The sequence below is a fragment of the Trachurus trachurus genome (genome assembly GCF_905171665.1).
Source record: "Trachurus trachurus genome assembly, chromosome: 4".
Lineage (NCBI taxonomy): Eukaryota > Metazoa > Chordata > Actinopteri > Carangiformes > Carangidae > Trachurus > Trachurus trachurus.
In genome coordinates this window covers 30185665-30212410 of record NC_139898.1, presented here as the reverse complement: position 1 = coordinate 30212410, position 26746 = coordinate 30185665, and the positions used below count along the sequence as shown (strand labels likewise).

The 26746-nt window shown below is 44.0% G+C and overlaps 1 protein-coding gene across 1 annotated transcript; it reads right to left on the bottom strand.

Annotated features, from left to right (window-relative positions):
• aspm (assembly factor for spindle microtubules) lies at positions 1-23987 on the bottom strand (the record flags this gene model as incomplete). Its single annotated transcript, XM_083970291.1, has 26 exons — positions 1-129; positions 230-402; positions 551-727; positions 1662-1816; positions 2942-3134; positions 4188-4379; positions 4482-4631; positions 5351-10630; positions 10787-10981; positions 11635-11763; positions 12299-12447; positions 12944-13148; positions 14674-14886; positions 14997-15082; positions 15691-15836; positions 17346-17521; positions 17637-17767; positions 18127-18268; positions 18384-18451; positions 18544-18783; positions 18898-19044; positions 19157-19255; positions 19384-19479; positions 20471-21968; positions 22866-23009; positions 23712-23987. The coding sequence occupies 26 exons, from the start codon at positions 23985-23987 to the stop codon at positions 27-29; spliced, it is 10563 nt and encodes a 3520-aa protein (XP_083826417.1). The 3' UTR covers positions 1-26.
• Between the last annotated feature and the right edge of the window lie 2759 nt (positions 23988-26746).

The window sequence follows — 26746 nt, the reverse complement described above, 5'->3', positions numbered from 1 at the left end:
GGAAAAAGATTTAAAAGCTCGACTATTTACAACACAATTGACAAAGTCTCTGCGACCATCTGAATGGCCCTGAGAGGATCCACGATGTCTTTGAGCTTGTCCTTCCTGAGGACCCAGTCTGGTGCAAACCTGAAAAGCAAAAAAAAAAAAACAGCACATCAATAACGAGCGCCAACACATACGCGTGCACCTGTCCATCAGCACGCTCGGCTGCATATACAGTACGTACTTTGGTTGGGGTCGGGATTTGCGAGGCGTCGCTTGAACGTAGAAGCTCCCGTTGATTGAGGCGTTTATCTTCTGTTTCATCACAGTTCTCTCTGCGTCCATCTTGTGTTTGCGGGCAGTGAGGCGGTAAATGCTGCGTATCCTATCCGAGGACTTGGGTAGCCTCATAACCTCCTGAACAAAATTGAATGCATTGAATAAGTTTTACAATCATTCCTTGCATGATTATGGTATTTTACCAATAACATTTTAATGGTGTTTTAATTTGGCTCAAGTACTGAAATAATATTTTAATAGTCTGTATGTTAGAGCAGCTACAGACCACAGCACGGTGCTTGTCTTGCAGCAGCAGGGCGAGAAGAAAGCAGGCCTTGGTGAAGATGCTGCCGCCCTTTTCGGCCACTTTATCGCCCGCCTTCTCCCGGTATCGCTGCAGCAGATCCAGCAGCGTCTCCACAGAGTTCTCCACCGAATACACCGCCTCGATAGTTTTGTGGTACTATGGGAGGGGGGGGGGGGGGGGGGGGGGAAGAGCAAACATGATTAAAATTAGCAACATGTTCAGACAAAGCAGAGCAGATGGAAAAAGAAAAAAAAGACTCAAGTCGTCACAAAAGTATGCACATGCCTCAGAAAAAAAAAAGAAAAAGTGGACCGCATTTACTCTTGGAAAATAGATCTTTGATTGTTGAGCAATAACAGGAGAACTAAATGTGATGAAACACACACTCTCCACACGCTGCTTTGCCCATTGTTTACTGTTCAAAGTAAAGTAAAATAATGACCAGGAAAGACTGTTTTGCCACATCCTAGCTGATCATTTTTTACAAGTCAAGCAATCAAAGCAAAGTGAAAAATAAACAAAGGACAGAGCTCCAAAACTATGCATTGGCAATGGGGAAGTCCTGCTTTGGAGAAAACAGACATAACTTTACATCTTAATTCAGTTCACTGTCCTCCAGGTGCCCAAACAGAATATCTTATTACTGAAAACCATCATCATGAATGCTTTTATTGCTCCATGCCTGCCTGTAATGTGCTTTTCCCCCCCGTTCTTTTTCCTCCTCTTCCTTTTCTTTGTTGCTTTCCATGTGAATAAAACTGCAGACTTTACAGATATGTGTTTAAGTTCGGGAACAGAAACCAGCAACAAAAAGTCAAGACCAAAAAATACGTCTCCCCTCTCTGTGAACTTATTGTTTTTGCAGAAGGGAAACTGAGCGTTCACGTCGACCTTTGAATATAATGCAACATAACGTCTGCTGAGGAAGTGCTCTGAGCATTTCCGCGCTCTCAGCTAAACTTGCCGGCATTTACCGTCTGGACCCGCGTCTCTCTTCAACCTTGTGCCGTCTGACCCCATCGAGGTCAAGGAGAAGAGGCCGTTCGACCTTTATGTGGCAGAGTTACACAAGGAGAGCAGCACTTTGTACCTTTGAGAGGTTGAGGAGGATCTGGATGGAGAAGGTGATGACGTCCATGCAGGGAACGCTCCTGTTGCAGCAGCGGATGAGTGTGAAGATGACGTTGGTGGCTCCGCTCTCTACCAGCCGCTCACAGCACTCGGGTGAAAGCCTGGTGGCCGTCTCTGCACACACACACACACACACACACGTTGAGATTTTCATCCATGGGAACACACATTAACCACTTCCTTCTGTTATGAATCCAGTTTCACATCAACACAAGCAACTTTTATTATTACAGAAAAAAAATCTCTCTTTTCCCATTGCACAACTCTTGCAGGTTTCAGAGTTGGACTAGCTTCATTTTGAGGTTGTGATGTCCCCAAAAAACAAAATTTAAGCCTTGTTTTGATATTGATTGGTGTAGCAACAGCTACGATAAAAGCTGCAACAATCCATGAGCATTGGACACAAACCTTTGTGATAACCAAATCCTGGCTTTAGGTAGCTCATCATCAGTGAAGCCTGATCTGATATGTGAAATCACGAGAGGCCTCGTGGATGATGGCAATATGTCTTTCAGATCAGAGACAGGGCCTAGTAAGTTTTGTCTTAGCACTTTTAATACCATAAAGCAAGGCTCGGGGCCTCCTCTGACTGGCTCATTGACCTGTTGTCACCAAAGCTCCAGAGAAGCTGAGAGCTGAGATGAGAAACTAAGTAAAACCACAAAGTTTATAATATAATAAGGATAAACACTTGAAATAAAACACAGGAGAAGAATAAAATATATAGCATTAAGCCATTAACACCAGCTCTGTGGCTTTTCTTTTGGTGTTATATTTTCCGATTAGCTGCAAATAAAGTCTTGGTGCAGTACTTTTCTGCATGGCAAAATATTGCTTATTACTTTTTTCCCAAAACAATGCAATCAAAAGTATTAAAGTATTTGACAATGAGTCCTCTGCAAGAAAGAAAAACAACACATCTTTAAAAAAAAGTGTGCTGACTAGATGAAGAGGAAGAAGAAAGAACACTTGTTGGTATAAACCCTGCAGAATGTTTTGTATGAGTTCCCCAGTAAATATTGGCTATAATTGAGCTATTCATTTCCCATTCAGATATATTTTATTGTGAGATATCAATGTGGGAGAAGTAACCATTTGATTTATGTGGATGTTCCCCTAAATGTGTGTTTTGCTTTGTTGTCTGCACAGGAAATAATTTAATTTAAAATGTATTGGTACATGTAGATCCTTCACTAAAACTACTTCACGGAGTTCCTCCACAGGTGGCAATTTCCTTACCCAGGTTTTTCAGGGCCTCTAGTATGTAGGAGAAGTGTTTGTATCTCAGGAGGTAGTCCAGTGCAGATGACGTCTTGTTGCACAGTTTGTCCTCCTCCCGGACGTCAGCGGACACTAGACGCAAGCGGTGTCTCAACTTCACCACCTTGGGATTGTCATTCAGTCGGCGGGAGTGATGTCCTCTCCACAGAGCCTGGAGGGAGACGGTGGGCAAACACAACCAAATTCAACAAAATAAAATAAAATAACCATAATAACCATAAAACCATATTCAGTGGTTCTGTATTGGAGGAGGTGGATGGAGCATATATGGGAACTGAAAGTGTGAATCCATTCAATTTCTAACCCAAGACGTTCAACCATGTTGTTAAATTGTGTCCTCTGTTTGCCAAAGAGTCTTGCTGCCCTCATTTGGACACATGTCCCAGAGTGAGTGGAAATTCAAGACGCTTAAAGGGATAGTTCAACATTTTGGCAAATTAGCCTATTGCCATAATAGTCATAGGAGTTGGTTCATTACCTTTAATTGTCAGTGCATGGTATATTGACCCCTGTCCTTTAACAAATACACAATCCAACAACTTCAAAACACTTTCGTGGAGAAGTTGTGACCTGCACATTCACCACACTATGAAATAATCATGTATAATTATGTAACATTACGACAGATGAAGCAAATACTCAGAACTACTTGTGCTTTTGAAATCACTCCGCCCAGCAGCCCTGTCTGGAAATGTAGTTCCGGCTGCATTTGCCTCTAAAACAACTCCATCTCGTAACGTTACATTATTATCTCATAGCGTGGTGAATGTGCAGGTCACAACTTGTGCACGAGAGCGTTTTGGAGTTGTTGGATTGTGTATTTGATGAGTTTGATGAGGGACAAGGGTCAACATACCGTTACCTCCATTGTGTTCACTGAGCAGCTCGCGTCTCTGCCCCGCTGATCGCAAAACAAGATGCACTGATAATTACAGTAAAGCTAATGAACCTACTGCTATGACTAAAGGGATTATGGCAATAGGCGAATCTGCCAAAATGTTGAACTATCCCTTTTAAACATTATCCACTGGCCTCAGACTGAAGGAGAGAATAAATCTTTGTCTAAAATGTATATATAGATAATTGCACTGCTGTTTTTATGAGTCAAAGCTCTGAAAGGCGTCAGCTGTTCCTCTGCTAACCGTGTGTGAGGATTGTGGTTTCAGAGAGTCGGGTGAACATCTGTGACTCCCAACACCAGTACCTGTGCTTTGACAATCCCCTGCTGAATCCTCTTCTGGCGCTTGAGGAGGAGGAATTTCCGAATGGCGTCCTGGATGATGGAGGCGGCTTTGTGGCGACGGGCTAACCAGCGCCTGCTCGCTCGCTGGGCTATAACCACCTTCCGTCTGTCCTCTAGGTACCGTCTCCTTTGCTGCCTCGATTTCACCCATCGCTACAGACAAGACGAGGGAAGGGAACATTTCATTCATCGGTCAAATTCAATCAAAGAGAACACCATATAGTATCTACTGGAAACCAGAGCTTTTCACTGTACCTGTATGGTGATGACAGAATGGATTTGTCTTTTAGCCGACTCCAGAGCCCAGTGCGCTCTCAGAGCTCGCTGGATCTTCATGGCACTGAGATGATGGAAGATGGCGGATGTAAAACGGAGCCTCCTCCCAGCTTTGGCTGCCTCTCGTACCTGAAACGTTGAAGGATTATGATCATGTTTTGTTCACTTTTTCTGGTCCATGTTCCAACGTTTTCACAAGGTTTGGTCAGAAAAAAGAGAGGGACCCGTGGGCAGGGACAAGGGCGCCGCCAAGTCACGACCGGAAGTTGCTTTTCTTCGTGTATATTATTTCTCTGGCCTATCTAGCCTCTACCTGGTGTTTTTACTCCTTTCTTCATTGCCTAAACCCAACCAAAGCACCCACCAACGACATTTCTTTTTTCTCTCTCTCTCTCCTGGTCTGCTGTCAGCAGGAGCAGCACAGCTGGGCAACTGGTAGTTGTTAGCCGTTAGCCATTAGCCGTTAGCAGCGTTTTTTAATAAACGATCCATGCAAAAAAATATTTAGTTAGCTCAAGTTATCCGCTGGAAAAAAATATTTTATCATAGACCATTTGAGTTACTGAGTTGTTTTTTTTATCTACAAAGAAATGATACACGCGAAGAAGAGCAACTTCCGGTCGTGACTTCCGTTATGGATGGCGGCGCGCTTGTCCCTGCATACGGGTACTCTTGAGAAAAAACCCTGTTAGCAAAGTTTGGACTAAAACGAAAACAAATAAATTATGTTTGCTGTCATGATGTTACAATTTTAATAAATTCAATAAAATGTACGTAAACCAAAGGTTGTCTAAATGTCATGAAAACAAAATTCTACAAGGCTATGAAATTCACATAAAGTCCATTACCTGTCGTCCTGCTATCCAGGCTCTGCAGTGTGTCTGGAGTGTGACGGCAGCTCGTCTCATCCTGGTGAAGCTGTCCCTGTCCACCCTGCCGCGCTGCACCGCCCTTATCCTGCGCTGAAGTGTCACAGCCGCCTCTCTCTTCCTCTGGAAGTCTCGCCTCTGCACCGAGCATCTCCAGCACGACTGGATGGCAACGGCGGCTTGATGTTGTCGGCTGGTTTCCCTCCGCGCACACCAGCCTCTGAATGCTGCCTGAAGGGTGACGCTGGACCGTTTCAACTGCAGGAACTTCTCTCTCTCTTGTCTCTGGAGAACACGGGAGCGATAATATCTCTGGATGATGATGCTGGACAGTCTCATGGCCTGGAATTTGACTTCCTCTCTGTGTTTTCTGAACACAGACTGGATCAGAGTGGCGGCCCGATGCTGACGAGCCACCTCCTTCCTGACCTGCCGTCCTCTGTATGCTGCCTGAAGGGCCGTTGCTGCGCTGCGCATCTCCAGGTACTGTGTTCTTTGTTTCTTAGCTGCTACAGATGCCCGATATTTCCTCTGAATGGTGATGACCGACTGTTTCAGTTTCAGATGCTGCTTGTGTTGGACGTGGGCTCTGTAAGCTCTCTGGATAAGACGGACCGCCTCCTGCCGTTGTTTGATGATCCTTCTGGATATCATTCCCCGAACGGCAGCTTGTAGATGAACAACAGCTTTTCTGACGTCTTGATAATGTTTTAACTGAAGGTTTCTCTGTCTCTGGGCTCTGAACCTCTGCTGCAAGACACAAGCTGCCCAGCGTTGTCTCTTGAAAGCCGACTGCTGCTTGTACCTCTTGAATCTTGCCTGAATGACAGTAGCTGCTCTGTGCATGTTGGCGATGTCTCTCCGCACTCGATGACCTCTGAGCGCCGCTTGAAGAACAATAACAGAGTGTCTAACCTTCAGGAAGTTTTCTCTGTCTCTCCTCTGCATAAGATGAGCCCGATAGTATCTTTGGATAATGATGGTGGACAGTCTCATGGCCTGGAATTTGACTTCCTCTCTGTGCTTTCTGAACACAGACTGGATCAGAGTGGCGGCCCGATGCTGACGAGCCACCTCCTTCCTGACCTGCCGTCCTCTGTATGCTGCCTGAAGGACGACTGCTACTCTGCGCATTGTCTGGTATTTTTGCATTTGTTTCTTTGCTGCAACATTGGCCCGATACCTCCGCTGGATGTTGAGGATGCATGATTTCAAGGTCAGGTACTCCCTTCGTTTGCAGTGGGCTCGGTACGCTCTCTGGATAACACTGGCAGCACGGTGAGTTTGTTTGACACTTTGTCTGGATTTCATTCCACGATATGCAGCCTGTAACACGATGGCTGCTCTTCTGTGGTTGTGATAATGATTTAACTGAAGGTTTCTCTGTCTCTGGGCTCTGAACCTCTGCTGTAAGACACAAGATGCCCAGCGTTGTCTCTTGAAAGCCGACTGCTGCTTGTAACTCTTGAAGTTTGCTTGAATGACAGTAGCTGCTCTGTGCATGTTGGCGATGTTTCTCCGCACTCGATGACCTCTGAGCGCCGCCTGAAGCACAATAACAGAGTGTCTAACCTTCAGGAAATTTTCTCTGTCTTTCCTCTGCAGAAGATGAGCCCGATAGTATCTCTGAATGATGATGCTGGACAGTCTCATGGCCTGGAATTTGACTTCCTCTCTGTGCTTTCTGAACACAGACTGGATCAGAGTGGCGGCCTGATGCTGACGAGCCACCTCCTTCCTGACTTGCAGTCCTCTGTATGCAGCCTGAAGGACGACTGCTACTCTGTGCATTGTCTGGTATTGTTGCATTTGTTTCTTTGCTGCAACATTGGCCCGATACCTCCGCTGAATAGCAAGGACCGAGGATTTTAAGGTCAGATACTCCCTTCGTTTGCAGTGGGCTCGGTACGCTCTCTGGATAACACTGGCAGCACGGTGAGTTAGTTTGACACTTTGTCTGGATTTCATTCCACGGTATGCAGCCTGTAACACGATGGCTGCTCTTCTGTGGTTTTGATAATGATTTAACTGAAGGTTTCTCTGTCTCTGGGCTCTGAACCTCTGCTGTAAGACACAAGATGCCCAGCGTTGTCTCTTGAAAGCCGACTGCTGCTTGTACCTCTTGAAGTTTGCTTGAATGACAGTAGCTGCTCTGTGCATGTTGGCGATGTTGCTCCGCACTCGATGACCTCTTATTGCCGCCTGAAGAACAATAACAGAGTTCCTGACTCTTAAGAAGTTTTCTCTGTCTCTCCTCTGCAGAAGATGAGCCCGATAATATCTCTGGATGATGATGGCGGACAGTCGCATGGCCTGGAATTTGACTTCCTCTCTGTGCTTTCTAAAGACAGACTGGATCAGAGTGGCGGCCCGATGCTGACGAGCCACCTCCTTCCTGACCTGCCGTCCTCTGTATGCAGCCTGAAGGACCGTTGCTGCACCGCGCATTTCCAGGTACTGTGTTCTTTGTTTCTTAGCTGCTACAGATGCCCGATATTTCCTCTGAATGGTGACGACCGACTGTTTCAGTTTCAGATGCTGCTTGTGTTGGACGTGGGCTCTGTAAGCTCTCTGGATAACACGGACCGCCTCCTGCCGTTGTTTGATGATCCTTCTGGATATCATTCCTCGGACGGCAGCTTGTAGATGAACGACAGCTTTTCTGACGCCTTGATAATGATTTAACTGAAGGTTTCTCTGTCTCTGGGCTCTGAACCTCTGCTGCAAGACACAAGCTGCCCAGCGTTGTCTCTTGAAAGCAGACTGCTGCTTGTACCTCTTGAAGTTCGCTTGAATGACAGCAGCTGCTCTGTGCATGTTGGCGATGTCTCTCCGCACTCGATGACCTCTTATTGCCGCCTGAAGAACAATAACAGAGTGTCTAACCTTCAGGAAGTTGTCTCTGTCTCTCCTCTGCAGAAGATGAGCCCGATAGTATCTCTGGATGATGATGGCGGACAGTCTCATGGCCTGGAATTTGACTTCCTCTCTGTGCTTTCTGAACACAGACTGGATCAGAGTGGCGGCCTGATGTTGACAAGCCACCTCCTTCCTGACTTGCAGTCCTCTGTATGCTGCCTGAAGGACAACTGCAACTCTGCGCATTGTCTGGTATTTTTGCATTTGCTCTTTTGCTGCAACATTGGCCCGATACCTCCGCTGGATGTTGAGGGCGGAGGATTTCAAAGTAAGATACCGTCTGCGTTCACAGCGGGCTTTGTAAGCTCTCTGGATAACAGCGGCAGCCTGGTGCCTCTGTTTGATGATTTGTCTGGATTTCATCCCACGGAAGGCGGCTTGTAAGACAACGGCAGCGTTCCTCTTGGCGCTCAGGGCATGCATCCTCTCTCTCATTTCTTTATTGGCCCTGTAACGTGCTTGCACAACAGCGGCGGCCCAGCACAGCCTCTTGTAGTGGCTTCTCTGCCGATACTTTCGGAAGTGAGACTGAATAGTTACAGCTGCTGTGTGCTGGATACGCAACTGCTTTCTGACCCTTTGTCCTCTGTAGGCTGCTTGCAGACAAACGACTGCCCTTTGCTTTGACAGATAGTCCAGTCGGTCTTTTCTCGCCGTGGTCAGTGCTCTGTACCTCTGCTGACAAACCAGAGCAGCTGCTCTGATTCTTAAAAACCTTCTTCTGTCTCGGATTGTGAGGAATTTTCTCTGAATGACCGTTGCGGCTCGGTGCATCTCTGTAACTTTTCTCCTGGCCTTGAGGCCGCGGTATGCAGCCTGGATGACAACAGCGGCAGATTTCATTGTTGTGAATCTCTGCAGCTGTTGATCCCTGAGCATTTTGGCTCTGTAACGTTCCTGAATGATAATGGCAGCACATTTGATGGCGAGGTAAGCCATGCGCCTTCTGTGCATCCTGAACTGTGCTTGGATTGCTCTGGCAGCGTTGTGCTTCTTCTTCAGGTCGTCTCTAACTCTAAATCCCCGGTACACGGCCTGTATCTTCGTGGTGGCCTGTTTCAGCGCTCTGTACTTATTTTGTTGTGCTCTGCCGAGGAGAAGGGCTCTGTATCGGCTCTGAAGGATAATTGCTGCACTTTGAAGGAGAACATATCTTTTCCTGCATAAAAACATCCTAACTGAGGACTGAATGTCAGTCGCTGCCTGATGCCTTTTCCTGAGCTCTGTCCTAACTCTCATGCCTCTGAATGCGGCTTGAAGAGTAACACAGGCTGCCCTCTTGTGTAGGTATCCTCTCCTCATCTCCGTTCCAGCCACATAAGCTCTGTAGTGACGTTGTATGACTACTGCTGCCGCCTTCTCCGACCTGTACTCTGCTTGTGCTTTGTGTCGTCGGTAGCAGGCCTGTATCAGAGTCGCACAGCGATGCCAGTTTTCCATCCTCATCCTCTCAGCTCTGCCTCTCCAGACAGCTTGTACAAGGAGAGCAGCATTCCTAAGAGCCTCGAAATCCTTCATTGTCTTACGAGCCAAAATCGTGGCTCTGTACTTCAGCTGTACAACAACTACGGCTTTTCTCAAGGCAAGGTAGCGCCTTTGGGCGGCGTGCCTCCTGAAAGCCGCTTGGATCACTGTTGCTGCCCTGTGCCGTCTCCTCAGAGACTCCCGGGCCACTTTTCCACGATAAGCTGCCTGCAGGGTGACGGCAGCGCGCCTCATCCTCACAAACCTTTGCCTTTCCACGTCTCTTTCCACCGTGGCCCTGAACCGGCGCTGAATTGTGACTGCAGCACATCTCATCGTTGCCAGCTGTTTCCTGACAGCACGCCCTCTGAAGGCGCTCTGGATGACGATGGCCGAGTGCCGGATAAGTTTCAACATCTCGAAGCAGCGCCTCTGTGCCTGACCTCTGTAATGAGCTTGAATGAGCACAGCACTTCTTTGGATCTTCCTGTATTGGCGGACACACCTCTGCATTCTGTACCAAGACTGAATCTGCACAGCTGCAGCAATTCTTCTGGCCATTTTTCTCTTGTACCACTCTTTAAACACGGCTTGTATCACTTTGGCAGCACAGTTTTCCTTCTCTGTTTTCAGGGCTTTCCATCTTCTGTATCCTCTCTGTAATGTCACCACTGCTGCTCTGAGGGACAGATAAGATTCCCGATCTCTTCTTGCCAAGGCCCGTGCTCGTGAGTGCTTCTGAAGGACCGCTGCTGCCCAGCAGATTTTTCCATAAGCGGAAGCAGCACTCCTCATTCTCCACTGCGCCTGGACAACAATGGTGTAATATCTGAGGCGGTGGTAAGACCTCACAGCCGAGAACATCCTCCACTGAGCCTGCGCAGACAAGATAAGAACCATCTAGTCAAAAAGCAATTTCACAAGCAGGCCTCATCCCTGCTACAACAAGGATGGACGCCGATATCATCAGATCAAGAAAAAATCAACACCCGAGTATGCAGAAAAATATCATCTTTAATTTCTAACCCTTACCTGGATGATGGTTGCCGCTTTATGACGCAAAGCCCGAAGTTCAGCCTCTTTCTTCAGCCTCAGCCTGTTGCGTGCTAGATAACCCCTCCAGATTGACTGGATGACGACGGCGGCTTGATTCTGCCTCTTGGCTCTGCGCTTCTGCAGAAAACTTCTCACAGCTGACTGGATTTTCGCAGCGGCCATGCTTCTTTCCTGTGTCCAAACAAAAGTGAAGAAACAAAAGATGATGAGCGATCAGGTGAAGTGGCGTCACCCAGCCCACTGTGAGCCTAGGTGCCGTCATCATCTTAGCAGTTCCTGACTTCACCCTCTAACTCTCAGTTCACCCAAAATGTACAAAGAGTTGGTGAATGTGTGGATCTGAGATTTCAGAGCATGTCGGTTTTTGACATGCACCGTAAGCACCGGACCCTCAGGGCAGCACATCCTCAATTATGCAGAAATCTTAACAAAATTTAAAAGGTTGAGATGTATAAAATAGTAGAATAAAAATGCACATGAAAAAGTTGTAAAGAAAGGGGAAATGATGCATAGAGACAAAATAGTTGTCTGCAAATGTGAACATGGGCGTCTAGTGGAGTCAAACTCTAGTGGTCATTAAAGGAACTACAGTTTTTGGACCTTGAGCATTAGCTTTATTTTTCCCCAGTGATGACAATGGTGCAACTATGACCAACCAATAACTAGCAGTTTTTATTGTAACAAAAATAGTAGTTAGTAAACAGCAAATTGAGTTGAATATTTTTGATTATGTCCAAAGAAAAAAAAATTGTAATGAAAGAAAAAAATAAAATCACACAAATTAAACTTAATGACTTTGAATTTGTTCCAACGCTCTCACCAACCTTGTAGAGCTGCAGATCTTTCTTTAGCCTGTATTTCCTCCAGGCTCCCTGTATGACCCGAGCTGCTCTGGTTTCGTTACGCAGGTCCAGCAGGCGAGCGCATAAGAAGGTCAGGTAAGACATCACAACCTGCAAACAGAGGCAGAGCTTAAATATTTTACTCTCGTCTTGATATGGGGTTAGAGGTCCCACTATGTATACTGGCTTTTTAAGACATTTAGAAAAGATTTAACAATGAATTTAAGGCAACGATTTTAAGAAAGTGTCTGTATAAGTCTGATTGCTTTGTCCTTAGAAATGTTTGTGCAAACACTGAGTAAGGAGACGTGGTTTGTTTTAATCATGCCTTTAAGAAAAATATAACAACAAGACTGCTTTTATGATGTCAGACAGTTAAATCAATACTATTCTTTTTGATGATGTAAAGCAGCTTGTGCTGGAATAGGGCAAAAAGAGACTGAAAGTGTGTTTAAATGCACCAATGCACAAGAATGACATCTTTAAAGTCGTAAATCCAGGCTTCTGTAACCCTGGTGAGGAAATGTATTTGCAGTCAGGAGTTAAATCCTGGAATGATACTAATTTACCTTTAAAAATAAGTAATAATGACCTGTAAAACCAGTGTTTTTGACAGTTATAATAATTATCTGAACAAATCTCTCACCTTCTCATTGGGGATGGTGTTGGACATGTCGGCTGGATTGATCATGGCCGGGACTCCGCCCAGGAAAGCCACGGCGCTGTTGACCAGTCTGAAGTTGCTCTTCTCATTTTCCAGTAGCTCCTTAAATTCTACTGATGGAGACACCGGGCCTGTTCACAAAATGACAGAGATAGTGTAGTGACTTCATCGTTCATCTTTCATAGTGACAAGTTATTCATGTATTCCCCCGTATTTCAATATTATTTTTGTGTGTATTTAATTGTTCCTTCAGAGATTTAAGATAGAGGTTAAATTCTCTCTGTTTTTTCACCACCTTCATTAGAAGTCATGCATAAAGGCTTACAAAGTTGCAATTAAGTTTTCACCCATGACATACCAGCATTCAAGCTCCATTTCAATTATAATATTGACTTGAACTGAATAAATGTCTGAGCTATATCAGTGCAATTAATACACTGGTCATTGTTTCATTCCATTATATTGCATGCAGACTTGTTTTAAACCAAATTCCCCAAAATTTTCAACGCTCTAATGTAACACAAGTATCTGTGTGATGCATATGTGAGGTCTCACCATATCATTTTTTTTTTCTTTTACAAGTGTATCCATATAGACAATTGCACTGAAGCCACAGCTGACACGTACCGTTCAGGCCCGTCGGCGAGGAGTCAAAGGAGCTGTCAGAGTCGCTGGCTGAGCAGCTGAGCTCCAGGCGGCCCCTCGGTGAGCACTCAACGGTCTGCGTGGTGCTGTGACTGACAGCCGGCGCCGACAGGAGGCTGGGGTGATAGTGGTGGATGAGGTAGCAGAGGATGCGGCCGTCCGAGAACGTCACGGTGAAGTTCTCCACCTGCACAGACACACACATAGACACACACACACACACACAGCTGAGTCAAACCTCTGAGACTGTGACAGTGATTTGGGGCTGTCAAAATTTTGCTTGAAGAAGAGTGAACACTTCGGATTTAGAACAAGGTCAAATTCTACGTCATGTCAGAAACGTGGTTCAGTGAGAGAAAAAAAAACGTATTATTAAAACAATTAGTTTGGATAGTTGCAGACAGAGTAGCACAAATCCTCACACCTCTCTACACCCATAATGCTAACGTTAGCCATGATGCAAGAGCACAAACTACAAATGACTCCTTTAAAGTAAATTATTGTGATGCAGGTAGGAATCAAACAACTAAACCACAACGTGAAGTGAGAGAAGTCAGTGAGACGTGAATGTGGCCTTCTGCAGCCCGCAGCAAAAAAAACTTGGAGGAGAATTTCCTGCTAATTTCTTGGATATATTTTTATATCCATGTCTGTGTAATAATAGTCTACTTGCCAAAAATGAGTACCCGGAAATGTTGAGTACCCCAAAGTTTTATGTTAGAAATATATAGTATGGGTCCCCAGTATTCAGAAACTGCCGGATGCTAACTTATATATATATTGGGCAATTAGCACAATTGACATAATTAGCATAAATTAGCATAGTTGCCTATATGGGCAATATTTCAGCAAAATTGACTTGGCTGATCTGGGCAATATTGGAGTGGTTTTAGGGGTTATTGATGATGCTGAATCCATTTCTGACATTTTCAAAATTCAAAATGGCTGTCTAAACCGGAAGGGACCAGATTGAAATCCATCAAAATCGGCCCACTGGCGGTTTAAATCTGGTCACTTCCGGTTTAGACAGCCATTTTGGATTTTGAAAATGTCAGAAATGGATTCAGCATCATCAATAACCCCTAAAACCACTCCAATATTGCCCAGATCAGCCAAGTCAATTTTGTTGAAATATTGCCCATATAGGAAATTATGCTAATTGATGCTAATTATGTCAATTGTGCTAATTGCCCAATATATATAAGTTAGCATCCGGCAGTTTCTGAATACTGGGGACCCATACTAACTATTTCTAACATAAAACTTTGGGGTACTCAACATTTCCGGGTTCACAATGGGGCCCTATGGGCTGGCAAGTAGACTATAACCTGCAGTTGTAAAAAAAAAAAAAAAACTGTAATTTACTGTGTGAGTTGATGCATCCATTTCTGCACACACTTTAACTGTTAAAATTGCTGTTTGTTTCGTGGTCTAGTTAGATCCACCTGGATACTGATGTGAAGCTGCGAGAAGATTGTTTTTATTACACCAGATGTGGAAATTCACAAATGGAAGAGAAAAGTTAAGTTTTTTTTTTCCCTGTGAGATGGTAATTCTAGTAATTTTAGCTCCAGAAAGTGAACATAGTGACACTGCCTCCAGCCTAAGACGAATGATGATGAAACTGCAACCGCCAGTGTTATGACTTCAAATCCAGCTTCAGCACCAAAAACATGTCAGTGTTGAGCTGGGATTGAAAATGTCAAACTTGCCTTCAGGTTGTAGAAGTCACAGACGGCGCGGACCCAGTCCATCAGCAGGGTGATCTTGGTGCTGCTGTGCTCGTACGCTGCCCGGGTCTTGGCGGGGCTCGGCTGAGGGCCCCGATCGGCCCTCAGAGAGACCAGCCGCCGCTTGGTCCTCAAGGTGTTCTTCAGGAAGCCGATCTCCTCTCTCAGCTGGTCCTCGTCCAAAATCACCTCCACCTTCACACATGGTTTGAAAACAGCGCATCAATCAAACTCTTTTCACAGGTTAAAAAAAAAAAAAAAAAAAGGACCAGAATTTTTGTGGGTGAGTCAGGTCGGATACACACATGAAATTTGAAGATGATTTTCCACAAGAGGCTCAAAGTCTTCTCTCTGTGTCCATCCACAATATCTCTGGAGTCAATGGTGGAGCCTGAAAGAGACACAGAGCACATCAGTTAAATGCATTCAAGTGTATGTAATGTTTTAAATACAAATGTTTTCTTGTATATGAGGATTATCTCCTTTTCTTCATTCAAAATCAATGTAAAATCCACATCTTTTAATATTTGATATCACAGAAGAGGACACTATTTATTTGACCTCTGAGAAGCTGCTGGACATTTTTCGCTGTTACAAAATTCTGACATAAATTGACTACAGTTGCTTGCAACTATTCCTGAAACAATTACTTGATTTGTCAATTAGTCGACGGAATAAAAATGAATCTCTACTAATTCTGAAAATAAAAAACAAGACATGTTCAGGCTCCATCTTCCATCTGTGAGACATCGCCTTGAGAACTGCACTAAACATCATTTGACCTGTTACAGAATAAAGTAGTGATGAATTGACCAACAGAGAATTGGTAATTGAAAGTCTAATTGATAATGGAAATAACTATTACTTGCAGATTCTGTTAGTCTCATGTTCTTATATCAGGCATTAGCCATTTTATGATTTTATTTTACAAAAAAAAAGGAGCCAATTTAAGGTCACTGTGCAGCTTTAAAACAGCAGTTAAGTAGAAATGAAAATTACCGCGTTCGTCTGTGAGGTCGACTCCTTTGCTTTTGAGAACTTGCAGAGCGATGTCGACGTTGTGGACCTTCTGCAGACGGCTGATCGCCGGCAGCCGCAGCTTCGCCGACATGCTCCAGTCCTGCATGAGCAGCTCCATCACACGCCTGGAGAGAAACCCCGACAAGAAGGACAAAAAATTAATACATTTCAAATGATAATCCATAAAAAAAAAAATGTTCACCTCCATTTTTTGATCTTGTCACTGATGCACCTTCTCTTAGACACTCAAAACATCTCTAATGATCATAATCGACTATGAAACTCATTGTTAATCTAGTTGTATGAAAGCATTAATATTGTTTGTGCCTCTGGGTAGACATATCTCCACACTGATTATTTATCTATTAGGATAAATTTATAATATTTCGTTAACTCTACTGCTATATCAAGTACATTCAAACTGATATACTGGATTTTTAAAAGTGTATAAAACACATTTTTTCATCCAAGAGGCTTCTTCTGTTCATGAACATGAGATGAAACTAGGGCCCGACCGATTTATCGGCGAGCCGATTAAATCGGCCGATTATAGCCCGTTTGAAACTAATCGGTAATCGGCCAAAACTCTGCGATTTTCGCCGATATTTTCAGGAATAAAATGCAGGGAATAAAACTTGGTTTTACTTTGAAAAGATTCCCCCGCACCGGCGCCGACCTCATGACAAACTCCATCCACTACCACCTCATTCACAGCACACAGCAGAGTGACTGATCTGTCTCAAAACCAGTGTTGCCACTGGCTTTCTGTTTCCCTTTTTTTTTTTTTTTTTTTTTTTTTTACCGCGGTCGGGGTGTGAATTAATTAATTAATGCTCGTCTCCGGCCGTGTTGGGTCCGAGATTCAACAAGCCGGTCGGGGTCGGGTTTTACCGTTATATACCGGCACGGCAGTATGCTCATTTATCACCAATAAACACAGTAGATGAGGGCGAGTGACTGAGCTGAGGCTGTGTGACGGGTGGGGCGGGGGTCCGCGGCGTGGAGCGGTGCGGGACTCTGACTGCAGCGGGGACTATCATGTCTCTGCTCCGTGACACTGCTGTGAGACTGACCGCCGGTGAGCGCTTTGACACGGTGCCGGGCACGGCAGCAACCGCTGATCGCTTTTAATTGAAAAGAGAGAGAGAGAGAGAGAGAGAGAGGGAGAGAGAGACGCCGTGCCGTGTAAAAAAAACAACAACAAAAAAGTATCACGTGTCATGACTTCCTGTATTTGGCCCTTCAAAATAAAAGCCCATATTGATTTTGACTTCATTTTGACAAGACAGGGCTTCAAATGTTTTTTTTTTTTCATGCAACCAATCGACCAATTAAATTTTAGTCGGCTAATGATTTTTTTGGTCGACCAGGCAGCCCTAATTTATATATTATATAATATATGTAGATATATTATTATAGTAATACAATTTTAAAACTTAATTTAAAAAAAAATAATAATCGGCCGATTAATCGGTTATCGGGTTTTTTTCCCCCTAATAATCGTAATCGGCATCGGCCCCAAATAATCCATATCGGTCGGGCCCTAGATGAAACGTCATCAAGGTTTCTTAACCAAGTCCAGATTATAGATATTAGATGATAGGTAAATTCAATTCACATGACGTCTCACTCACACTAGACGAATGCCACATTTCAAGTCAACGGCCAAATTCTTCACAGCAAAGTCGAACTCGTCCAGCGGCTTCTGAACGTGGGACACGGGTAGCCCGAGGTAGCCGAGGTGCCGGGGGAGGATTCCCTCTCCACTCAGGAAGTCCCTGGAGAAGGCCAGGAGCAGGTCTTTACTCGTCTATGGGGAGGAAGATGAAGACAAATTCAGTATGATTTGAGTTTTTAATGAGAAAAACACTTTGTTTTTTCCTATGTTTCATATTTTCTGACAGCGTGTGGAGGCCTTGAAGCACCTTGAACTCTGCGTCCACACAGAACAAACAGGGGTTGTGCTCAATGAGCCGGGACTCTTTGGCCTTGTCCAGGAAACACACCAGCAGCAGCAGCTTCTTCAGTGTGAAGCGGGACAGCGCCTCCTCGTGGCCTGAAAACGAAAAGTCACACAGATGTTTTTACACCAGAGTCCAGAGTGACAGCAGCCTGACAATGAAGAATGCAAGAAAACACATTTGTTTTGCTCTACTAAAGAGGAAGTTTTCTTTATTATAGTTTTGAATAAATTACCAGAGTTGTTAAGGTTTTTTTTTGTTCCTGTCTGTTCATAGAAAACGGGCTTTTTGTTTGCTGGTACATTATCTTTTTAACATAAAACTGCAGAGTTCATTTACCCATTTATTGATTTCTTTCTACCTCAACCTTGTTGTACTTGTGCAATGACAACCTCCACCTCAGCATACACCTGAAAGCAGCACAATAATAAAGAAGAAACAACACTCTTTGTACCGTCTTTGTAAAGATGAGGCACTTTGGCGTGCCTGAACTCAGAGCCGATGTCTGGGTTCCACAGCAGCCGCTGGAGGATGAACATGGCCAGACCCAACGCGTCGCTGTTGCTCTCCAGCGAGATCAACTCCCCGTAGATGGTCTGAGAAAAGCAAAAAACGTTGAGTTTAGCACGGATGGCGAAAGGAAGCAACAACGTCGTTTGGTAAAAAGGGAAACGTCAAAACGCAGAAGACGACACTGTCGCATCAGAATACCTCGAGGCCGATCCGTAACCACAGCGGATTGTATGAAAGCAGCCAGGCGAGGATTTTTTTGCGTTCACCTGAAAAATGAAAAATAAAAGAGAAAACAGTTAATTTCAAGCTCATCTTGAGTTTTACAGGAAATCCATCGGTGCGTTTCATCATCACTCACCTATGTCCTTCCACAGGTGTCGGTCTTTGCGGACGAGCAGCCGCTTGGCCTCCACCTCCAGCTCCAGCCTCTGGATGGCCTTCACCATCGCCTCGGATGTGAACAGCTGGCAGGCGGCGCGACGCAGGCGGTTCAGCTTCCGCCGGGCCGTGTAGGTGCTGAAGGACATCTCCTCTTTGGTGGGAGCTCTGGGCACGCTGAGGTTGTCGTCGTTGCCAATGGCGAGGGACACGGCGCTCACTGCAGGAGAACAACGTGAAGAAATGTTTTAGACTTTTCCACATGTGCAAACACCGTGAAGAAAAGGAGTTCATTTAAATAACGTCCAAGTGGTTCAAGCTCAAGCTCCGTCACCTTTAGCAACTTCAGTGTTGACTTTAAAGTCATCTGGAGTGAGGACGTAGTTGATCCACCAGGTGAATCCTCGCTCCTGCTTCTCGATCCACCTCTCGTCGTAGAACATGTTCTTGGCGGCAAACGGCATCGGGTGTCGAGGCAACGCTGCAACAAGAGGGCAAGAGACACTTTATTTAACGTTTTGCAAAAGTAGAAATACTAATACTTCTGCACGCATCAGACAAGCTGGTTTTTTTTACGTCCTGCTGTCAAATACCTGTTTGCATCGGCTTGATGAAGGTCAGCTTCGACTGAGCCACGGCCACCACTTTTGCCGTCCTCACAGACGAAGCGGAGGATTTCAGAGACGGAGCGCCTGTGAGAGAGCAGAGGTAAAAAAAATGTCTTCCTGACTTCTAAATTCACAAATGTCTCCATCCTACATGCACATGATCTGACACGGCTTCATCACTAAGAAGAAAGTGATTTCACATCCTCTCATACCTCGTGGGGTGGGTTTGGAGCTGGGCGGCTTTGCTCGGGCAGGAACAGCAGACCTGGAGCTCTTTACAGAGGATGTACTCACTGAGCGCACTGAGCCTGGATTTAAAAAAGAAAAAGAAAAGTGCTACAGTAAATACAGAAAGTCCAAAAGCAAGAAGATTAGTTTTAAAACAGACATGCGAAAACATTTCTGAAAACAGATTTTCACCAACTTCTACACATGAATGCAAAACTTCCATTAAGACTGATGTAGAGAGGCTGATCTGAGTTCAACTCCAGGTTGTAACTGACTGTGTCCATTGATAATTTTGTGCGGAATAAAGATAAACAAGACATCTGTTATAATCCCTTTAATGATTTTATATTACAAAAGAACACTTTTGATGTGACTTGATATAAATGAGGGTGATGAGTTTAATGCCGACCAGTAAAACACCCGCACACGACACACGTCTGTTGCACTGTTGCATTGGAGAGCAGCTCATAAAATGGCAAATATGTGATAAAACTTTAATGTGCCAAAAAGTATGTTAATGTTTTACAATTTAAATTTTATTTTACAGAGGGAAATTCGGTGCGACGTGCTTGTTTTTCCGTGCAAGTTCACGGCACACGGCTCCGTAAAGTGTTCATTTCATGCCAGCTTGGTAGGGGGAAAAAAGATATATAAAAAAATATATATATATATGTTGGAGCATGTGCAGAAGCGGTCTGTGGTCTTGATGGTTTCGATATTCAACCTGCACTTCAGCACATGTAGGCCTAGGTTTGTTATTATTTCTGTTAAAGGATATAAGCAAGGTGTCTTTTTTGTGCCAAATTTGTACTTCACAGGAGAGAAAATGTGTTTAAAGTTTAAAGAAACCCATTAAAATAGTATTTGAATTCAAATATACTTTCTTTGTGTTTATTCTATATTAAATTTGATGATTTTACATAAATAAATATTCGTTATAAGCTTCAGTCTTAAGTGGACAATTGCAATTAATTGATCGATAAATTAATCGCAATCAATTACAGAAAATTGTGCGATTAATTAGTTGTTGGTTTTTTTTAAAACTTTTCTATAATTTAAAATCTCACTCACCTGCTGTTCTCTGTTGCTGTCTCTGCAACATGCTTCTTCTCTCCTGCAATGATCTCGTGGACTCGGTTTTTGCAGCGACCACCCTGCTCCTTTTGAGTCTGTCGGTTTTCCCGGCATCCTCCGCCACCGGGTCGCTTTTCAGATACTCCTCGCTCTTCCTCTTCTTGCTCTTCACCGCCATGTGGATGGGAAAAGAGTCTTCTTGAACGGGCGGAGGTGCTGCACAACAAACGGCCGGGAGCCGCTCGGTCACTTTGGGGGTCGAGGAGAGTTTGCGGTGAAGAGGGGAAAACACGGGCGAGGGAGAGGTGACGATGAAGGAGATGGCGGTGGAGGCGGAGGGAGCGGGAGGGAGTGGGGGGGTGACGGAGGAGAAGGAGAAGCGAGTGGGAGTTACAGGCAGAGGGGAGGTGATGGGGAAGGTGACGGGTGTAGCCGGGCCGCGGAGCTGCGGAGTCGGGCTGAGAGGGGAAAACGCCGCTCCTGCATCTGGATCTATGACAGGAAGTTGAGGAGTGTTTGGTCCTGACTCGCTGTGGCTGCTGCTGTCAGACAGCTCCAGAGTTTTCTCCAGCAGCCTCCGCCTCGATTTCTTTATCTTCCTCCCGCTCAGGCTGTTCTCCTCCACTGGCGCTTTGCTCTTGGTCACTGTAGCAGAGGTAAAAGAAGTCTTTTTCCCCTCTGAAACGACCGCCTCGTTCACCACGACCTTTTTGCTGACAAAGAACGTCAGCCTCGGCTCGTTTGACTCGTTTGACAGCTCTGGACTATCGAGTAAAGCTTTCTGGACGTCGGTGTCGGGTCCGCAGCCGTGGCTCACGCTCTTGGACTCAAGGGAATCTGAGAAGTGAGAACTGGAACTAGCGTCTCGGGGACTGATGCTCACCTGGCTCAGGTCAGAGTCGATGAGGGCCAGGGCGTCTTTCAGAGACAGAACTGGGGTTCTTAACAACTCACCGTCACCAACCACAGACTTCACGGCAGCAGGAGCTGGGCTCTCCGACTGAATGTGCGGCATGAGACTCTTAAATCTCTCTGGTGTCCCGATGGGTGAAATCGTCCGATTGAGCATTTTGGCGAGGTCTTTGTTTTCTGGTTTGAGCCCGAAGGCGCCGTCGGGGCTGGCGGAGACGCAGCCAGAGTCCCTCAGCTTCGCGGCCGGGACAAGCAGGACGACAGGACACGGATGGATGTTCTCCTGGTCCGTCGAGGCCACGAGCTGTTGCCTCCGGTCGGGAGTAAAAGCCCTGTGCTCCTCTGATTTCCGAGGGCGATCGTCGACGGGACTGTGCTTGCCGAGGGACCGCTCTCTGACGGCTTTGCCCTCGTTAAGCGAAGCGAGCGGGCTGCGCGGCTTGTCCCGTTTGTACTGCGGCTTTCGGGACACCTGGAAGGTTTTGTTTGCTGCCATCTTCAGGGAGGGCTCCATTTTCTTTCTCCTCGGAGCAGCCACTTTCTCACCCTCCCTTTTGTTTTTGATTGAGTCCCATAAGCTTTTCTGAAACACAAGGTGAAAAAAAAATTCAAAAAGGAATATAAAGAGTAGTAGCCTATACATCAGGCTTACTGATACCACATAACACTTAAGTTTTCAGGTTGAGCAGCATCCTCTGTGTCTCTGTGACAGGGTGTTTTCCCCCTGTTTTTCCAAGGCTGGTGTGGCAATTTGTAAGAAGAGGAAACTCAAAACTCAAGACTGACAGAGTGAACTAAGCTTTATATTTATGAAGTGTATAGATGGTATATATAAGTGTATGTAGTTAGGATATCTGTGTAGTTACAAACTGAAGAGTAGTTAAAAAGGGGTGGGAAATTAAAAAAGTATTGTACTTCTTCCCACTCCTTTTTCAAACAATGTGCGGTGTTTTGTTATGTCTCAGCTCTTTATTTTATTGTATTTTTTTAATTTTTCCTTTTCTTTATTTTGTGTGTACAATAGTTACATTATTTTTTTTTCTTTTTATACATGTTCGAAAATAAAATTCATTCATTCATTCATGCTTTATGTAAATCAATTTTTGGCAACAAGCAGAAAAGCTGCAGCCATCACTCTGATCAACTGGGTGGAGATTCTTAAGTTTCCTGGTAATGTTTAGCATTTGAATGAAAACTCTACTGACCTTGTTCGGTGCAGTGAAGCACATGTGCATATCATTAAGCAGAAATTGATTGGCAACTAGTACATATGATAAACAGATAAATCATTCAAACCTTTTTTTCCAATCAAAGAAGACTTGGCTTCTTAAAATGTGACTATGGTTGAATTTTTAAGCACTAAACCAACCACTGGTAAAAGCTTTGGACTCCTTACCTACTTTGACAAAACCAGTTATCTGAATACGTCAGACCATGGTTTAGTGAAACTGTGACAAGTTTTTCTCCAGGTCTGACTTACCTTTTTCTTTTTTGGTGCCTCTGATCTCCCCAGCAGAACAGCCTGATGCTTGAGGACCCCATTGGCATTGAAGACGATGAGCTCTCTGATGCCACCGTCTTCTGATGGGGTCCAGGTCACTTTCAGATTGAAAGAGCTCTCAGGCTGCAAACACAAGTAAAAACACAAGACAAGACGTGAGCGAATTGCAGGTCTTGTAACCGATGCATATACAGTGGCATGATGCAAAAGTTTGGGCACCCCTGGTCAAAATGTCTGTTAATGAACAGTTGAGCAAGTGGAGGATGAAATGATCTCCAAAAAGCATAAAGTTACAGATGACACATTCCCTTTACATTTTAAACAATGTAATTTTTTTTTTAATTTTTTGCATCTTTTACATTTTCAAAATGACAGAAAAGGAAGAGAGTCCACAGCAAAGGTTTAGCCCCCCCTAGTTCGTACTTTCAGTAGTAGCCCCTTCTTTGGAAACTATCAAAGCGTGTAAATACTGTAACGTTAGCTTGTCTGACATCTTGGTCAAAGTTATCTGAGAGCTCAAATCTCCTGGATTTCCCATTCTTTTGCAGGCTGCTGCAAAAGTAATACACCTATATTGCTTAAAATGTTGCCAAAAAAAAAGGTTGTTTCATGTTTAACTTTATGCCTTTTGGAGATCATTTTAATCTGCCACTTGCTTAACTGTTCATATTAACAGAAATGTTGAGGGGTGCCCAAACTTTCAACCTGCTGCAGTTACAATCACATGTTTAAATATTATTATTCACAATGCTCCACAGATTTGGTTCAACCCTTTTACATACACATGAATGCATATGAGGTAAGTTAACTAAGGACATAGCCTACCTGAATCGTGAATGTGTTGTGGTCCACAGTGAAACCTTTACTTGAAGGGATCCTTTCAACAGTAACGACGGCTTCTGCATCCTCCGTAGGGTTTTCAATCCGCAGAACAGCAGACTTGGAGGTTCCTACCTTTACCGTCCCAAATGTGAGAAAAGGAGCCTTTGAAAACTGGATTAAACTCAAAACGGGAACATCGTTTTCCTTGTTAGCGTCGTCTCTTCTCACTGGACTGAAGTCCAAAACTCCCGTCCGAGTCGAAGACGCGGTTTCAGCCATTTGCGTTAAAATAAAACTAGCTCAACGGCTAACTGCATGTTACGCACTTTGGTATTTTTTAAAACGCCTAAAAAATAAATCCAAGTGTCGCTTTTACTCGCTTGCTGACACCCAGATAACAGCCGACTGACTACCAAACAAACGTTAGCCACGCTTCCTTCAACAACACACACAGCGAGTTTGAAATTCGGTCGTGTCGTTCGATCAGCCAATCATAAGCGAGGGACGGCCACGTTCCGTCCAATGGGTGAAGAGAATACAACGAAACCGTATGAATACACAGCTTTCGACCAACCAACTGCCAGCTACACGTTTAAACTACCGTAAGCCACGCCCATGCAATGAGAGTAAAAAAAAACCGAAGATGCGTCACTCCAATATTTTTTTTTAGGCACCAATAAAACCAAATAATTCACTTACCTACCGACATTGAACAAACGCCACCCTAATCAAAATTAATATTAAGAACCAAAAGCAAGATTTCAGTAGTTAAAATGTTATGGTAACATCAATTGAATGTGGTCCACAATTTTATTTCGAGTGATAAATCTGTCTGACTGTGCGATCTTTGCTTCGGTGTTAACGTTACTGCACACGCTGGTTTAACTGACAGTGTTCGACTGGTCCTAAACCTCATTTTAATGTTTCTTTCTTTATCTCATTTGTGGGCGTTTGTCTGTCTCTTTAGTGACAAAGTACGACACATTCACCGCCCTTTCAGTGACGTGATGCTCAGTTGTCGCCTGTTCTCCTGTCCAATGGATAGCTCGCCGTGATCGTATAGTGGTTAGTACTCTGCGTTGTGGCCGCAGCAACCCCGGTTCGAATCCGGGTCACGGCAATTTTACTGAGAAGAAACTTCCCTCCAGACAAGACCTAGGATAAGACTTGATAATGTATTATTAACATGGATTAATTGATTGATTGGATTACTAATCGTTGATTGGACGCGGTGTAAATATTTATAGGCAAATTTACAAGTGCAGTCTAGGATTTTCCTCAAAAAATAAAATATAGACTTAGGCTATAGAAATCCTGCCTATCTATCTATCTATCTATCTATCTATCTATCTATGTAGAGTTTTAAGAAAACCACAAAAATTACAGGTTTAATTTATTGTGATACCAATACTGTTCTCACCGTATTAGTGACCTAGACACCCCCAAAGCAATCAGTCAACATTTCTTCATTTACTTTGGTAATTGATTGGTCATTTAAATAAAAAAAAATTGAATAATTTTAAAGCCAGAATTTGTGCACACAAACCAGATATCTGGCCTTGGCACCCACGGACAGCATAGCCTATTATGTCTATCTGACACTGATCTACAATGAATTACAGTGATTATGTTTATATCTGCTTAGTAGAGGTAAATGTATACTCTGTATTTTTTTGACTCCTGCACATTAAATATTATGCATTATATTAAAAGTTAGTGTTAGGGTTAGAGACTGGAGAATTTCCAATCGAAGATGCTCATGATGACCAGTTGGGGGTGCTCTTGCTCATGGATTCAGTTTGGTCCAAACCATAGACTGTAAAAAGAACCTCTTTTTTATACAGTCTATGGTCCAAACTATCACTCCAATGGATCAATCAAACCGTGTGTTGTATTCAAACTTCACATGTCATTCCTAACAATAGATATTATTGAGGCCAATAGGTTTTAAAATGACTATAATAGACTGTATATTAGTGCCAAAAAATTATGTGTATGTTGTTTTGAGCCTATGTCAACAGTTTATAATTTGTATCATTTAGCCTACCGTATATAATTTATATTGCTTTATCTCAGTGTTGTTATTAAAGCTCCTTTGTCTTAATGTGGATAGGCCGCTCTGTGTTGTATTGAGTTTTGATGTGGCTTAGACTGAATTCACCCTCAAATGGTGCTGACACATCAGATTTACAGTAGTAAACTGGATTTATAGATGCCAGTGTACTGTTTGCAGACATTAGCATGTCTAAAGCTGTGGCCAGAGTCAGATCCTCCTCTTGCTATCTATCCCTTTAGGAATGTCTCAGACCTCCACTGTCTTTTTTGTCTGAGTCTCACTACACTCTCTTTGTTTGTTAAGATATGCAAATGTAAATTCAAAGGATCAGTGCACACAATAGAGTTGGGTTGACTCCCAAGTTGCACTGCTGCTGCTGTAGCTGACACTGCAGCTCCAGCTCTCAAGTCAGACAGACAAACTGCTGCATAATGTGCTATATTCACACCTGCAAACTGGTCACCTTTTGGCTACAGACACCTTATGTCAACCAGGGTAGTAGAAGTGAATGAAGGGGGTTTTAGTTTTGTATGTTGTCACCTTTTTCACTACTCCAGAATTTGTAGGTCTGTATATTACATATTCTTATTAACCCTTGTGGACCCCTCCAGAAAAATCCCTTTGGGGACCTTCGAGTCAAAAATGTATACGGAAATAAATAAAAAAAAATGCTATAAAATCATCATCATACATTTTTTTTTCATCTTTCTTTTTGCATCTCGAAACCACTTCAGCTCTGCTCAAAACTACCAAAAGTTGAATAATTTCCGGATATTTAACCCTTTAAATACCAGTTTAAACATGATTATTTATGAAAAAACAACTTTTTTTCATATAATTGTAACAGACTGTTCTGTGTTTATGTGTGCAAAATACAGTACAGGCGAACCCAGAACGCTCGGCTACATAATGAATAGTGGGGAGACGGGACATTGCTCTTGGTTAAAGTACATAAAGTTACAGAAAACATTGATTTCACTGT